The sequence below is a fragment of the Nipponia nippon genome, unplaced genomic scaffold (genome assembly GCF_047370975.1).
Source record: "Nipponia nippon isolate SJK-2023a ecotype South Korea unplaced genomic scaffold, ASM4737097v1 scaffold_10, whole genome shotgun sequence".
Classification (NCBI taxonomy): Eukaryota; Metazoa; Chordata; class Aves; order Pelecaniformes; family Threskiornithidae; genus Nipponia; species Nipponia nippon.
This window is the reverse complement of record NW_028262291.1, coordinates 1080666-1098202: the sequence shown is the minus strand read 5'-3', so window position 1 is coordinate 1098202 and position 17537 is coordinate 1080666. Positions and strand designations below refer to the sequence as shown.

The 17537-nt window shown below is 47.7% G+C and overlaps 1 protein-coding gene across 1 annotated transcript in view; it reads right to left on the bottom strand.

Moving 5' to 3' along the window:
* The window catches only part of CCDC9B (coiled-coil domain containing 9B), a 51168-nt gene that overhangs the window by 2415 nt on the left and 31216 nt on the right, over positions 1-17537 (bottom strand). The window contains exons 8-12 of the mRNA XM_087739985.1: positions 16244-16305; positions 15674-15727; positions 15113-15218; positions 8081-8138; positions 6911-7722 (exon numbers count right to left, since the gene is read on the bottom strand). Coding sequence (XP_087596111.1) covers positions 6943-7722; positions 8081-8138; positions 15113-15218; positions 15674-15727; positions 16244-16305 — 1060 coding nt within the window. The 3' untranslated portion in view covers positions 6911-6942. The remainder of the gene's footprint in view (positions 1-6910; positions 7723-8080; positions 8139-15112; positions 15219-15673; positions 15728-16243; positions 16306-17537) is intronic.

Here is a 17537-nt window from a genome sequence, read left to right as displayed (position 1 = left end):
GGAAAAAAAATCCTAATCCTGTCTAGATTTGCCACTGGCAGAAAAATTATCACTGCAACCCTTGATGAGCTTAAATGGGTAAAGACAGTCTTTAGTGGAGGTTCCCGGGAGCGGTTTAAGGTATTCCCATTCTCTGCAGTCTGCCTGTTCCTTCTCAAGAGCAGAGCTGGCAGAAGGATGTGCCTGTGCCCCTTGCATGGCAGGCCACAATATGGTACGTTTATCTCTAACGCCTTTTCATCTGGAGTTTGCATTGAGGGTTAACACAGGTGGCTGAGGTATGGGCACGTGCTCCCTTCTGCCAGCTCTGCAATAACAGCAACAACTGCGGGCTACAAGAGCAGCTCCGTTTTCAATGATGAGAATGGCAACAGCTTGCCTGTCAGAGCCCTGAGTTATGGTTAGACTTGTTAAGGTTCAATAGGTAGCCATAAGGACGTATCGGTGCTCCAATGACTAGCTTTGGTCTGTGACTCTCAATGCATTAACAGCGTCTAATAGTTCCTTCTCAAGTCACCCTGACAAACCAAAGAGACAGAAGCTCTTGCAAAGTGCCAGAGAGATTTAGGAGCAAAGAGCCTACGTTTGCAATAGGATGTGTACGCTAATTCTTTTGGGTGTCCGTGAAAGCATCTGCTTTGACAGTGGTCCCACAACTCTGTCATCCAATTCATCCTGTTGCTGTCACAAGCACATGTTGCCCTGCCGAAGCATGCTGGGCAGGCCAGCCTCGAAGGTGACAAGAGCTCCTGCTTCGACCATGGCATGCTTCCAAGTCATCTGTCCTCTGACAGGTAGTAACCTTTTTTGAATTTCCCCATATTTACTCATGGGCTTCTTCGATACATTGATTCTCGCACCAGCATTGTTTTCTGGCTTTACTACCCCGCTGTATTTATAGAGATCACAACTCCATCACTTTGCGCCTTCATTTTGCTAGACTAAACAACCATTCCCTGAACATCCCTGGAGTCCGTCCCTGTGTTTCTTCAGTCCAAGTACATTTCCCTGAAACCATTCTCACATCATGCCCGTGTTTTCCAATGTTAATAGCATTTTCCCATGTTGTGCCACGGGAAAGGCTTTCCGTCACTCCAGAAGCACGAAGATAACTGCATCAAGTCCTGTATTAAGCCATACCACTCCCTAATTCTGCATGAGGACTGAACTCTCCGCTTTGGTGGTACATGGTGCTAAGATGTGCTCTGGGAATTTGAAATGCCCCTAGCATGATGGTGGGCTCCAGAAGGTGTTGCGGGCTGCAGGAAGGACCAGCGAGGCCGATGCTGTTCAAGTCAAGCCCTTGAGACCTCAGCCTGCCAGTTCCAGGCCAACTTCCACGACATAACAGCAGATGGTATATTCTTGTCTCTTGAACCTTGAGGAAACTGCTATGTTCTTCGGTAGCTGCATAACTGTATCGAGAAGTGTTGGTTTCTGCTTGTACTGCTTCCTGCACCAACCTTTAGCACTGGTTTGCATCAGAAAGCTGACCTCTTCTGACCTCCTCCGTCCTGCAGCACACAGGCCCTGCCTGCCCCACTCCTGTTTACGTCAGCCGGAGCTGAAGGTCAGATCCCTGGAGCTGCTCTGGAAATCTACCCCCAGCTGCATTTTCTCAAAAGATGTTAAGATTAATTTTCTCAAGAGAATTCAGGGAAAAGCTTCTGTGGTTTTTGTGTATCGTTTACTTCTCTGGGACTTGCTGGACATTCTCCAGGGATTCCAGTCCTGCACTTTGGGTAAATATTTATTCCTTGTTATTTGAAGCAAAGGATGAAAGCCCCACCACACTCTCTGCACAGCATCTCCAACTGGTTTGAAGGTGATGGAGATTTTTAGTGCCATAAATAGACCTTAGCAGTGGAAGCTGTAAAACCCACATGGTGGCTGCTTGCTGCAAGGAGCTGCTGTTCTGCAGGAATGGATGAGCAGCATCTGCGGTGGGGAGTGAAACCTGCACGTTAATGGGTGTGGGACACGGGCCCCACGAAGCCCAGGGGCAGGGCAGGTGGCGAGCATATGGTTACCACTGATTACAGATGCCTACTGCTGCTACAGATAGCTGCCGTGCTTTGGGACGCGTGAGATCCTGAACAGAGGGCATGTCCCTGGTTCAGGTGAAGCGACCTGGTACAGGATTTTCTACTTGATGGAAATTCCACAATATAAACCTTTTAATGCAATGATATTTTTACATTCCCTTCAGGGCTGATAGGTTGTATTTTGCAAAGTCATACCATCTGTTTCGATGCTGATTTCCAAAAATTGCACCGTATCAAAACTGAATCATCAGTATTTAAGAACATAACATTAAAATTTTCTGTTTTGAAAAGGTTTAATGAGGGCTCCAGTTTGGGTTTTATGAAATATGAAATGTTGAAGCAGACATATTTCTAGTATATGCATGGCATTTGTCAAATCTGTATTTTTCACAGGAAAAAAAAAATCTCCCTGGGAAGCTACCTGCTACCTCCTGGCAGGAAATTTTTAACCAGTCTTGATAACCCACGATGGTGCCTCCCTCCAGATGCTGCTCCTTAAGGCTGGCCCTATCTCGTGTGGGTCCTGGTTACAATAATCACCTTCCTGTTTTGCTACGAACTCCCTGTCCTCCAAGACAGTAGTCGTTCAGACTCTGTATAATTTGGATTCTCAGCACAGACTTCTCTCATGTTTTCTACCAGGCACTTCAGGGCGTTCCCTGGTCTAATGTCGCTGGTTACACGGACACAGAACACAGTAGAGGTTTCCAGCTGGCCTGGATTTACCACGACAGAGCTGCTCAGTCCCTCCTGGAGGCTTGCATAACAACAACCCATTCACCTTGCCACATGAAGTCCTTCATCTACAGAGAACTTGCGTTACCATTGTTCACACACCACAGGGTGAAAAACACCCCCTCCTTCCCCTGCTGCAATGGGATAATCTTGTCACTGTGTTGGCCTGACGTCCCATCAATACAGTTAGGCACGGACGTCTGCCATTCAGTGTGAGCACCAACTGTTAAAAACTATACGGGAGCCACCAGCCCGCAGCCTCTTAACTGGATTATTGGCCATTCACTCAGCACTACCTGGCCCTTAAAGATTATACTCAAGTGGTGGGAGAAAGCAAACAAGTAAGGTGGTTTGGGCACCTGAATTCATCATACTAGACACAAAAGGAATAAATAAACTTTTAATTTTGCATTCTAACAAAACAGTGCACCTCTCTGTTCAATGCTCGATCCTATTGCTCTTTCAGCTTCCTGAACGATGTTCTTTTCCTGGTTCTTGCTAAACCTAGCTCTGCCCAATAATGCTGCACTTTTCATTAGATAGGCTGAAAAAGGCAGCATCATTAGCCTGCCACATGCGATTACATTCACGAAGGGACTCCAGCGGCTGTAGTGACGTTTCCCTCGAGGACGGCCACGCCTATTAAGTCCCTTTGCGGGCCATATGCAACAGCTTTGCTGAACGCAGGTTTCCTATGGGTTGCATTTTGGGCAATCCTTGCCCTAAAACATCATTTGGAGTCAGCTGCAGGCATCAGGATCAACAAGCCAATAAACCAAACAGGAAAACCCTGCCAAGGATTCAAACGCACCTCAAATGGGGGCAATCCTGAGGGATCTGGTTCCAAAGAATTGCTGTGAAATAACACTTTAGGGGAGAACTACATGCAAATAAAGTAGAGCTTTGCAGCTCTCTATACGTACCGTGGTCTAAAACTAATCTGTCTGTAGAGCATTAGGAAACAGAAGCCAAGGGAGAAGGGAAGCGCCTGCTACCAGCCGGGGGTTATTTATGACTGCCATCTGTGTCATTATGCAGCCTGTCATGTTGATTTGGGAACTTGAAAGCAACAGCAGGAATAGGCACGAGACCTTTTCGCTCCAAACACACCGACAACTTAACCGACTTGAGCCAAATGAGCTTTTGCTTTTTTGGTGGTTGTTGTTGTCGTCGTTGTTGCTATTTTGTTGCTCCTAGGAGCCCTGCTGTCAAGCCACACAGATGAACTGTTCTGGTTGTGCTGAGCTAGTGCGGGACAAATCCAGGTCTTGCGTTTTTTTTGTCTGCCAAGGGATGTTCCTGACAAATTGCACACAGGGAGCAGACAGTTAAAGACAAGTCCCTCTGTCTTCCTCTTGGCTCTTCTCCCCACTACAAATAAATCACGGCAGAATTCACTCTGTCTGCAAATGATCTTGTTGGGGAGAGCCAGCCCTGATAGTGGCCTGTCACTGGTGCAAAGGGAGAGATCAAATTGCTTTGTGGTGACTTCAGCAGATAGGAGGTGACAGCGATGCCCTAGAACATCATTAAAGACTAACAAACAGCCAGGCAGCACTCACGCACTCATCCTCTAAACGCTCTGGCAGTTGCTGGAATGAAAAGAAAACCCCCCAAAACCCCAGGAGAAACCCGTTGCTGAGATGGAGGACACAGAAACTGCTGCACTGGCTCAGCCTGGCACCTCTGCGGGTGCCCTGCCAGCCAGAAAGTCAGAGGCTTCAGAGGAAAGTGCAGGAAACCTTCAGATGAAACAATCACAGCCCGGTGTGCTCAGAGAGGGTAAGTCATCATGTCTTTGCTGTGAATTGGTGGTTGCTCTAAGGACTAAAAAGAATGACGATGCATTCTCTCAGTGTAAGATTTGACGCAGCTGTGCCTATTCCTGGGATCCTAACACAGGTCAGCACTGCTGCTTTTGGGTAAAGGCTGACTCTCCCCAAGGGACCTGCCATCCATATCCTGCCCAGGGCCCCCCCGGAATCTGAAGCATCTCCTAAATTACAGGCAATATCAAAAAAGGAAAGTGTCTTGCTTTCATTTGTCTGCATCAAAAGGTGTTGTCCAATGCTGAGTGCACAGTTTAGGCACACCTGGAAACTCATCCTAAACTGTTTGGGAAAGAGAGGAAAGTGAGGCAGGAACGTGCTCCCCTGTGGGGGCATGATCAGGCAAGGGAAAATGAGCACAGATGGGAAGGCAGGCAGGATGAAATGGTAGAGGGTAACTGGGACACCAGTTAACCCCTTATTTTCCCCTGGCATCATTACACTTGGTGTTTCCCAAGCAATAAATATTTTCAGAGAGCGATACCAGTCTCAAGGTCCAGCTTAGCCAAGCAGACGTGTGAGTGTTAAGTGCAAACACCAGGTTCAGCCGCCTTCTCTTCTCCAAGACCTAAGGGTATGTTTATAATTAAGCCTGCCGTAATGAATTCATTGAGGAGTGATGGAGTAAAGAGCCATGCTGAAGTGGACTCAGGGCCCTATTACCAAACCATAGGAATCTCCATTGCTGAGATGAAAGTGGACTACTGTAATTCATTGTTTCCTCTTAGTTGGTGTCTAATTAAAGTTATCCTGAGCGAGAAAAGTAGCCATTAATTCCTTCATCCTCCCCTTTGGGGGGAATTTTGGTAGATTGGGGAGGCACGGCCTGGACAGTAAACTCCTGCTATGTGCACCCAGGTGTCTCAATATTTTCCTAAATGCTGTTGGAATTAATTTCCCCTCACTTGAAGGAATTTTAGTTCAAGCACAGAACCAGCTCCTGCTGGTTCTTGGTGTTTTGTCTTTTTTAAATAGCTGTAACGCTTGCGCTTCTCCACGCCTTTTGTATAGTATTGGATTATAGTGAAAGTCTTTTTGTTAGCAGCTTAACCACTTCATCCCTAAGCTCATTTGTGCCTCTGGGATGAATACTGAGCAATACCCAGTGACAAGCTGCTGGGTCCCAGTCTGAAGAAAAGCCTGCTGGAATCAGGGAAAGGCACTTGGTGGGGGTGATCGGCCTGCCTAGCTTTGAGCAGCTAATTGCCTGAAGTGCCTACTTATGGAATATAGCTGCCACCTCTCTACTTAAACGATAGAGCCAGGAGTATCCTGAGAGCAATTCAGGTGTTAGGCAAGCTGGATTGCATTCTAGAAGTGCTCGTCTCTCTCCTTTGAAGAGAAACAAAGCCCAGATCTTAAGTTAGGTGTCTCTGTGTTCAGCCTGAGTTAGGTGGAGTGAATTGCAACCTTACTGCCTAACCTGGTGGTAGAACCACGTCCTGACTTACCGCTCTGATCTGGCACCTGTGGGTATGACATCCCGATCTGTGTGCAACATTGCCTGGAAAGAACAAGTCTTGCAAAGGTAACTGCCAAAGAGCCCCTACACTCTCTCCTTGCCCCTTCCTCCTAATTTCTGCCTTACTTTTCTGCCTGTCATACTTTGTTCTTTCTCCTGGCTTTTCTTGTTCTGCATTTGCCTTTCCGGAAGAAACTTCTTTGCTTGAGTAAAACCTGGAGCATTGCTACATAACCAGATCTGTTCTTCCTCCTTTCTGCTTGGTTCATAGGCCTTTTCAACAGGAACCATCTCACCCTTTGTATTTATACACTGCCTTGCACGTTAGCGTTACCACATGTATAATTCAAAGTGTAGCATTCACAGATCTTGTACTGGGAAGAGAATTCCCACATGCAGTCGACCTTCTTCAAACTACTGTCCACAAGGTGGGCCTCTATAGCTTTGCAAGTGTTTTGGGAAAGGGACCACGCTAACCTCAAGTTATTCTAGTTGTGATCACCCCAGAGACAGAAATATCCTTTCTGAGGTTATCCCTTCCCAGGAATAGTTTCATTTTGTGCCCTAACTAATCCATGTCACCAACCAGACTCAGCAGTCCCGTTTTCTGTCCAAATTTTCCTGTCTAACTTTCCATTGTTTCCCCACCCACTCCAGGGCAGGTCTTTGTGATGCACAGCTTTAGACTACCTGAGGGATCCATGCCACTGTTAGTTAACACTTTTGGATAGTTATCTGGTATGATGCTGTTACAGAAAATCGAGTTGTGGATCTGTACTATGACCGAGAGCATTAACGGGATAACAAACACACCATGGGGAGCGCGGTCAGGAACTCACCTTCTGTCTCAGGCAAGCCAGCACAATCTTTGCTAGTTGAGAGTGTCCCCACTGTCCTTGTCCTTGCAGTCCTCAGGCTGGTCCCCTTCCCTGGACTGTGATTTTGCTGTGTCCTGCTCAGACACAACAGTCTTGTCAGAGTCGGCTTTCCTTGGGGGCAAAGGCTCTCCTCTGTGTTCAGTGCCTTCAGCATCTTCACCTCCTTTCAGTGCAAGTGTTTGCCCCTGAAGGGCAGTGTCTTGGGTCACCTCCTCCCCTCTTTTTCTCACCAGCTGTCCTTGACCTGCATCCAGTCTGTCTCCTGCTGCTGTGTCAAGCTTTCCTCCATGGCCATTTGAAGAGTCCTCAGTGGACTCCTGTTCTGAAGCTGTCTTTTTCTCTAAGCCAGCTCCATCTAAATTCGCTCCCATGGGCAATGATGAGGTCTCCTCACTGCTGTGCCTGGTGGCTTGCACAGCGCTTGGAAGGCTGCTCTGTGCAGCAGTGCTGTTAGTGCTCTCCTTCTCCTGAGAGATGTCAGCAGTGCCAGGCTTCCCACTGGCATCTTCCCCAACACCGTCCTTACTTAGCTTGGGCCCTGGCTCTGAGTCACCAGTGCTGGCCACAGACACCTCCATGCCCTTCACTCCTCTCCGCTCCTCCTTCTGGCCATTGTGGGCAGACTGGACTTTTCCACTTCGTAGCCTTTGTGATGAGGAGGCCCCACGATCTTGGAGGCTTGGCTGTTTCACCTCCTCCTCCAGCTCAGCCGTGCAGTTCTCTTCCACCCCTTCCTCACCTCTGCTCTTCCGCTTGTCCATACCAAGGCTCCTCTGAGAAAAGGAGGAGGTATTTAGTTCAGCTTATTAAAATACCAGTATATGGTATTCCTTGTCTACAATGGTTCTCAACACTTGAGGAAAAATTTGCAGAGGCCATTAAAGGATGTAAAAGGATGTAGGTGGAGAAGTGTTCAGGGACCAGAGTAAGAGGGGTGGGGCGGTTGTGCTCACAGAGGGCCAATGCAAGAAGTGAAGGTGCTCTCGCATCATGCCACCTGGAGAGTGCTAACGAGGGGTATGTTTACCCAACACAGGGGTCTCCCAGCTCTGCACTGGCTGAAAGTCCCCACCCTTCCTGACAGTGCATGTTTTGAAAAACTCAGCAGCCAGCCTTGACTGATGAACTCACCTGGCCGTCAAGGTCATCCTTCAGAAAAGACATGTCCTCGCCTTCTTTTGCATCCCATCTGTCAAGAAAAAAAATTCAGAATTTAGGCCTTCAAGTTGTCATATGGCAAAGCCACTCTCCCTGCCTGACATCTAGGTAGGAATTTCTACCAGGGCCATGCATTCCTTGTCTGAGCCCCTTGACCAGGCAACGGGAGATAAAGGTGGCAGACGTAACCGGTCCAGTTCCTTTTGGTACCTGCAAAGCACTCAGCCCATCCAGAGACACTCATCTGAGACCACTAAATCTTAATGAACTGGTTGTTATAATTCTAAATGTAATGAAAACAGAAAATCCAATTGCCAGAACAGACATCTGTCGTTAGACTAATAAGATATACAGTTTGCTTATGCTGATGTCTGCCACAGTCTTGTCCTGCTTGCCTGACAGTGCCCAAGTGTCCCAGATCTCCACAACGGCAGACATAGAGGCAGACAGTGAAGGAGAAAATTGCTCTGCAGTAGCTTGGGAGATTGGAGACGTGGACATGTGCAAGCAGGCTGCAAGAATGGCCATAAGGATCAGACTGAAGGTCCAGCTAGCCCAGGCTCTCTTCCCCTCTCAGCATCACTAGCAGATGCCTAGGGTAGAGTCTGGAAAGAGGGCAAATGGGTTTAACACCTCCCCGGTACCCCACCCAGCTTCCAGAAATGTGCAGCTCTGGGATTTCCTGAGCCTGAGATGGTATCTCTGTGTTGAGTCATGCTTAGTAGACAGTCTCTTCCAGGGATCTGTGTAAGTGCATTTTGACCCCATAATAAATTTTCAGCAGCTACAACACCCTGTGCCAAAGAGGGCCACAGCTAAGTTAAAGGCTGCATGACAAACTGCTGTCTTTTGCTTGTTTGAATTTGCCTGGGTGAATATAAATCGGAATTTGCCCATGCGGTACTACTGGGCAGGGAGGGGTCTTAGCAACCCTTACCTTCTCATATGTCTGCCTAGTGAGTTATATCACACACACACACACATTTTATATATATACACATATATATAACCTACACGTATTTCTCCCTGCCCCATACTCGTAAAACACAACATGTGCAAACGTGTATGAGATTTAATTCTTCTCTAGACAGACTCTGCTGGGCTTACTGGCCTCTTCATTTGGCAAATTTGGGCCAAGATACAAAAAATGAATATGCACATTAAGGTGACTGCAGAGTCGGGCATTTCCAGAAGCAAATGTGTTACAGTGATCCCATGTGCCCTTGTGAAAATTGCGTGGGAATTGCCATCACAAGCTGCACCATACAATCACACTAAGCTGCTTCACACTGTCTTTTTATACAGCAAAGTCCTTAGGGCAGGAGCAAATTGCATTTGCAAGCACCTCCAGGCGCTCCCAGAGCGTAGAGGTACGGTGTCCTTAAGGCAGAGGGCGAAGCAGCTCAGAGCAGTCCTACAGGGCTTAGCGACAGACCCAGCACCCAAACCACAGCCAGGGAGGGTTTGTCCTGAATACAAGGTAGGTCCCCACCACCGGCTGTGCTACCTCAAACCGCAAAAGGGCCTCTTTTCTCGGCAGCAGCCCTCACCCCTGGGGTTGTATTTTCAGTGGTGCCCCGGAAGAGCTCTGAAAGTCAGGCTGTAGGGGTAGAGCTCATCATACATAGTCAACCGTGTTAAATTTCAGCACGGGCTGCCCTTGTAATCAGTTCCCTCTGCACTCAGCATCGATGCTGGTGGGACTGATGACTGCTTTCCCCAGATAGATATCTAAAACCAGAGGAATGACTTGCTGGCTGCAGGTTTCTGCCTCTCCCTGCTCCATCTACTCTACCACTGCATGGCTCCCGCAGAGCCAGCCCAGAACAGACCACCCCTGCAGATCTAAAGATAGCCAAAACTAGCTAGACAGCAATTTTGAAATATTCAGCATCTCTGCCCGACATGTTCCTCCTCCCCATCATTACTGCTAACACACCGGAGCGCGTTATTAATCACTAACATGCAGTGAAAATACCCAGCGCATTCCCTAGCACGGCTAGTGCAAGCCACAATAGATCTTCATACGGGAACTTGGCTCCACAGTCTTGATGGGGTAAGGTGCAGCTGGCAGTCACCACCAGATGCTCCAAACGGGTCTCACCACTGTTGTTGGGCTGCTTGGACTTAAATGGGAGAGGAGTCTCTAAGTGCTAAAGGGCAGATACAAGCGAAGGTAAGGAATATTCAGCACCCCAAAGGCTCCCTGAGCTGAGATTTGCAATGACAGGAAAAGCTTCAGGAATGGCTCTTCCCAAAGAGAAGCAGTAGAGCAAAGGATGCTCTTCCAGTTTCAGAGACAAGATTACATGACCAGAGAGTCACAGGATCCCTTCTAGATCAACAGAGGGCACAGAAGATGCAATGAAGAGGAGATAAGAAAAAAAAGAAAAAGTCCATGAGTTAAGATGGATGGGCAGAAGGAGAGCTATTCTGAAGTGATTCTGGCAGGATGGAGCAGTTGGATGGTGCTGAGGGAGGTGTCCATGCTGCAGACAAGTGTTTGGCTTCCTCATTTCCCCCAGTTTCCCCAGGCCCACAGGTGAAGGCAAGGACTTTACAGCATGACTCCATGTTGCAGCTAGTCACATCAGTAGTGTTCAAGATTCTTCTTTGTAGTTTTAAATGAACCATGATTTTCCATCCTAGTAGCTGATAAATATGAAGTACAGCAAACAAGAATGAAAAATAAATAAATCGAGACGCCTTCTAGCCCCATTTCTATTGGAGGATGTTCAGGGAGGAGCATGATGTATTGTTTCACTGTGAGATAAAATGAGAAAAAAAATAAAAAGAACAAGAATAAAGAATGTCTCTGTGGAGACAGTAGTATATAAGATTTTATAATTTCATCACCAAGAGAATTCAGGCATCTAAACAGGATACTAGCACCAGACATTTTGGGGCCTTAAAGCCTTAAAATGGATATGAATAATATCCTGATTGTACCCAGCAGCCCTAGAGGAGTTAGAGGCACTAAAAAGCCTCCAAGCCTCTGCACTGGAGGCACAAACATGTACTGGAAAACATACCTTCTCAGCTTGCTGTGAGAAGCAGGTTGTGGAAGCCCATGACAAGCCAGGCATCCTCTCTGCTATACGTCCACTGGGCCTCCCAACAGAAGGTGCTAAACCTCACTGTGTAATCTGGCTAGCTGACCTTCCCCTCTCCCCAGATACAGAACACATCCCAGAAACAATTGTCGCTGTGAACTGGTTGACATCGCTGGCATGCTTTGACTCTGATGTGCTTCAAGCAGGCACATCCAAGGCACAAGGGATCTTAAGTCTGCTGGACCCACTGCATAGATCTCCTGCTAATGGGGGAGGTGAGAAAAGCAAGGGAATAACACTGTACTATCACAGCAGGCAGAAGTGCCGATACCCAGGTACAGCCCCGCTCAGTGTGAAATGATGCTAGCTGTCCTACTCGCTGCCAGAGAGGAGGCCGCCTTCAGTGACCTCTCCAAGCTCTGGAGCGGAGGAGGCAAACGGAGACCACTGCAGGAAGAGACTCTGAGGGCCGCTAATGAGGGGCAGCTCAATGAGGTGTCGTCAAACAGTGCCCCAAGCTGGCCAGTCAGAGGCTCTGAGGCAGTCTGTACAAAACATTAAATCCCAGCCCAAGGTTAATTTCTTTGAATTTCTGCCATAAGACAGCTAGCCAAGGCATTCCTTTTGGGCATGGCTCTGAGAGCTCAGTGTAGAAGGAAGAAGAAATGGCTCAAGACCCTGTTTATGACTTCTGGAAACTAGTCAGCATCTGCCTGTCACAGACACGCTTTGGGACATAAGTCAACCTTTGCCAAGGAGAAGAGATGGATATAGGGGAGCGGGCAGGCTCTCATCCCTTCCCCTGGGTCTGACCAGGGCAGAGATGGAGCCCAAGGCGCGATCCGAGTGCTGATGTTTGACCCGTGGGCTGTGGCGTGGAGGGAGCAGATAATAGCGTGATCCATCCATCTGCTCTGCCTGTAAAAGGGAAGCAATAAACTCTTTGTCCATTCCAAGAAGCTGCTCAAAATCAACACTGCTCTTTCGTTTACAGGCTACTCCCAGCACACGTTTAACCAGCCATATGCATCTGAATTGTATAGCTAGAATGTTCACAGAGCAGAAGAGAATGATGGCATTAGAATTAAACCTTAACATTAAACACTGGAGGTTTATCACGTCATCAGGTCCTTCTAACATCATCATTATTTTCCGACGTCTTTCCTTATATTTTGCTGCCTGGGAGGAAGGACGGGGGCGGGCCACATCTGGATGAGCTGAGTCACTGATCCCACGTCTTATACACCTGATCCTCCCCGAAGGACCCTGAGATGCACCCCAGTTCTCATGGTGAGACAAGATGGGCATGGCCAACAGCTGAAGATGTGACCAGAATAAACCAGACATCCCAGCACACGAAGCTCCCAGGGAAACCTCCTCTGTGCCTTCCCACCTCCCCAGGCCCTGAAGTGCAGGGAAACAAAAGACTCCAGTAGGAAGGAGAGAGAAAGGAAGAAAATGATCTTTGCAGTGGGTATAACTCACATTTGCAGCAAACACCGACAGAAACCATGAGCTGCTTATTCTGTGCAATTTCTTCCAGCCCTTGGGAGCACTGAGCATCTCTCCCACAATGAGACGCAATCTGCTCTGCAGCAATAAGGTGTCCCATGAACCCTTCTCAAAGCAGAGGGGATGGCACTAGATGTGCATTTTAAAGGAACAGATGGATCAAAGTCCAAAGGAAAGGTGGCTCAGGAAACAGTGTTCTCTGATCAGCTTGACAGAGACCCAGACAACTAATAATAACTGATCCAATTAAGTTCAGAGGGAAGCAGAGACAGCAATGCTCCATCAGTAGCCTTCCCCTTGAATCCAGTTTAGCCCAAAACTGATGTGTGATTTTTAGGAAAGCTGTATTCCATAAGAAGTACTATCTTTTAGAAAGGATGACAACCTAAAGTCAGGTCATTTGTGGCTGTTAAGAATCTTACAGCCAGTGTGGGGGTAGTAGTGTCTGCCCAACAGCTACCTGTGCTTTAACTTATTATATATAGTATCAGGTGGATATATTTTTTCCTTCTGTTTCTCTTCTCCAGTGCAGCTGTTGAAGTAGTTTCTGTACATAAATTTTCTTTCTATGTTTCTCTCTGTCCACCTCCCTGTCCCCATTTTTTAGTTCTTCCCTCACTGCCTTGTAGCCTGTCACTTTTAAAATTTTATTCTTGTCTCCCTCTGTCCAGCTCCTTGTCCCTGTTTTTTAATTCTTCCCTAAAGCCCGTTGATTTTAAATTTTATTTCTGCGTCTCTCTCTGGCCAGCTCCCTGTCCCTCTTTTTACTATCACAAATAACCAAATTTCAGTGGCAAACCTTCAGAATCAGAACTAAGCTTATTTCTGAGGGTAGCTGATGAGGTCTGGGAGTTTGGTTTGGCCCTGATGGGTTGGCATCTTCAGGCAGGGCAGAACTGTGTGTAATCACTACATCTTCCATAGTTTTGAACAGCAACGTTCAGCCTGCAGTCTGAAGCCTTCTGAAGTATTCATAGAAAGTAACAACATAAAGCAAATCTATTGGCATGCCCATCCTGCACATCCTCTGGGAACCGCTGTAATTCCCCGGTGCTGCAGTCAGCAGCTGGGGGAGAGCAAGCATGAGCACAGCTCATCAGCTTTTCTTTCCCAAGTACATTTTATTGGGGATGGAGCTGAAGAATGGAAAGGGGTGGAATGTAACTTAAAAACAAAGCTAACTTGATTATTTGCATGCTGTTGATCCTATTCTTCATCAATTTATCAGAATTAACTTTAATTTTAAAAAGTATGATTAACTAACAGGGCTTAGGAAGACAGAAGATAACCCATCTTTATGCTGTAAGTAGATTCCCAGTCCACAGCTTAACTATCTGAGAGTTATGGCTGCTCAGGTGCATTTCCTCAAAGCACAGCCACTGGAAACAAAAGCAACATTAAAAAATCTCCAGGCTTAATACAGTGCCAGGCTCTGCATATTAGACCTGCTGCTGTCCTGACACAGCAGAATCCTGCACACACAGACCCTGCCGAACACTGTTCATTTCAGCCAAGTAGCAGCAAGCAGCAGCTGACCTCCAACTAACGAATTTCTTCTGGGTAATGCTGCGAGTACCCCGTGAAGCACGTATCTGTTTATGCCTCTGCTTAACTGCATGGTCATAACTGACCCGGATGGTTGAAGAACGCTGACATTAAAAGCTACTGGGATGGTTTTGTGTTCTGGATAAATGAAGAGGCTTGGGGTATGTAATCAACTTTTCATCCTTTTGTCGCCCGCTAAAGGGCATGGCAGTGCTGTGAAGACGATTACTGTTATTAAACTGTCAGTGTGGCTCCAGGAAACTGGAGACTGCACTGAAATTTAATTATGGAGAGCAGCAGGGGAGGGGGCCCCTGGGAGGACGTGGGTGAACCTGTAAAATGCACTTAGTTTTGCTGATATTCCAAAATTACTTCTGTGCAAATTACTATATTGCTGTGTGCTGCCCACAGCTGGCAGGAGCAGGCCACTTCCCTCCTTACATCTTTAAGAACAGCTGGTTAAGAAGAAAAGACATCTGTACCACAGTATCAATCCTAATTACCATTGGTTCAGTTGGGAACTATCTTTGGAGGCGGCTCCTCCATAGCAGCAGTGCCTGGAAGTCAGGTAAGATGTGTAGAAAAGCTTGGTGGGGCATGTGCCCGTGCTACGCAAACCTGGTCACAGAGTAACCCTGACCCCCCCGGGCTGTTCTGCAGCGAGGCGATGCAGCGGGTCAGTACAGCGATGATGCACCCCACAAGTACCACAAACCCCTCTAAGTGAAGTCCTGCCAGACATGGTCCCAGCCAACATGAGCTCACCTGAAAAGATGCCGCTGTGGAACAGTATCTCTTTTTGTCTGTCCCTCTTCACAATCAGGCAAGGAATGAGACCCAGACACGCATATCACAACCACATCACAGTTCGCGGCGCTGCTGCCAGCCTCCTTACCTTCTGGCTCTGCCAGTCAGTCTGTCCTTTCCCTTGGCTCGGCTGCTCATAGCAGGTACTGCTTTCAGACCAGGATCGCTCACATTCACTCCATGCTGTCCTCCACCTAGAAGACAGGTTGGAAACGCCATGCAAGAGCAGGCGGAACCAGCTGATGGACCACTGAAGGGGCCAACATCCTTGTATCACTGGAAAGTACCTCTGCAGGAGGAAGCCTCTGAAGCTGTATGCATATTGTATGTCTATTTTCTAAAGTAATAAATACAAATTGAGAATTTAGAGGTGTTTCTTCTGCATTTTTTATTCCAAATTCCAATTATAACTTTAATTCTTATTCCTTGGGTACAGTCTCCCTCGTGCTGTCCTTGGAAGACTTGTTCTTGTTCTCCCTTGCCACACAGCACAGACCGTACCACACAGCTACGAGAGCTGCCACATGGTATGTCCCCCAAAGGCACTCCGAATCTGCGAGAGTGCCTGGAGAGGACTCTCTCCACAAGGGCATATCAGAGGTGCTGACATTTAGTGGGGTGATGCAACTGAGTCTTGTGGTTTACTCACCTCTCCCGTTGGGAGGAAAGGACCTGTGCTGGAATTTCCTTGTGTTTCTTCCCCCTGAAAGGACAAAGCAAAGCATGCACAAAAGTGAGTGATGTTCTGTGACGCACACGCAGTGGAAAGCCTGACGTTCAAATAGGGCGTCACAAGGGAAAGCTTTGTTCTGCCAGTCCATCTCCTGAGAAACAGGAGTCATGATGGACTTACGCTAGTAAAGAAGCCAGCATGTGCCACAGGGATCAGCGATGATGTGCTCTGGAATAGGATTGCCTCTCAAACCAGTGTTTGGGAAAGGAGGCAGTGCTGAGCCTCTGCATTGTGTCATACAAGGTTACAGAAACAGTGCCACTGCTCTCCCTGGGAAGGTAAAAAGCGCTAGCACCCAGACGCTCAGATCCCATCCCCTGAGCCCTCTGCAAAGCAGAGAGGGCTGAGACCCCAACACTGCGCTCAGGCGTTTGCCCAAGAAAGCAGAGTTTCACAACTGACAGCCACGACAGCTGCTGTGGCACTGGGATTCGCACGATCAGCATTCACTAGCATCAGGACAGAGTCTAGGTGTCCCTTGCCAACCTTTCTTATTGCTGGGATTATCCAAGGCTGGCTCCCCATCCTTAACAAAGTCCTCTTCAAACCTGCAGGTTAAAAACAGGCATTGTCAGACCTGACCATTCTCATCTGGTGTGCAAAAGCGTGGGCAGGAGACCTCAAGACGATGCAGGCTCCAGCCTTTGGCCCTTCTGCACCTGCCCACTGGCAAATACGTGCAGGTTTTTCAGCAGGAGCTGAAACTGCATGCACTAACCAGGAGAAATGAGGCTGTGAGGCAATTCTACCCCAAAGGAGAACCTCTAAAACGTTTACATCAGTACCCATATATATATATACACACATATGTATATATTTAATTCTATTAATATCCATGAAGCCTATAGATGCCTGTAGTGTAACTGTACAAGGCTCAAATGCAGCTCCCCAAGCTTCTAAATACAATCTGAAGTAGCTTCAGGGCTTGCCTTCTCAGATCAGACCTGTCAATCAGACTCGTTTCGTTGGTTTCTAATCCCGCTTGTTTTGTATTATGGCTTTTCTCTTAAAATTGTATATACAGGAGAAAGGTAGGGCTCAGACCTGTCTTGCCAGCAACACTCAGCACCCACTGAAGTCAACTCACCTCTAATTATTGGGGTCTCAGTGACGGAAAATCTATGTATTTGGTCCCATTCCTCAGCCAAAAGATTGTCTCATCTATCTGCCCTGCACAAACTCTTTTATCAGCAAACCCACCTAATGTCCCCTAACTCCACACCCTATCAAAATGCTACCTTGCTGCAGGTGCTAAGTCATCCTCCAAAGCTTTCTAGCCGGTGTGACCCAGCTGGACAAGCACAGTTAGAGGGACAGCGTTTAAAGCGGGGAAGCGTCAGACCCCATTAAGAGCTCTCCCACATTGCTGTCCCCAGCGTTTCCCCCGTATCATATAGGTGGCCCTGTGAAGTGATCCCCTCGCACTGCAGTGCCTGAACAGGCTGAGTTTGAGGTGTGGAGGACTTAGAAACATTGGCCTGTCCTGTGATTGAAAAGGAGAAACAAGCAGGGCAGTGAGAAAACCTGTGGACTAGTAATGCGAGTTTATCCATCCCTGTTTCTAGAAGAGCACCTGCCCCCTCCTGCCATTGGATTTGTCCATGTGGAGATGGAGAGGCCATTCCAGATGTAGACTGAGCAGTGATTCACGCTCCCCTCCCTCCCACAGTGCAAGCCCTGGTGGGACCAAAGGCAGGCAATCTTTGTCAGCACGCAGTATCTCCTATCAGAGTAGGACACTTCATGTCAGAAGGAAAATATGAGAATCACTCTGATATCT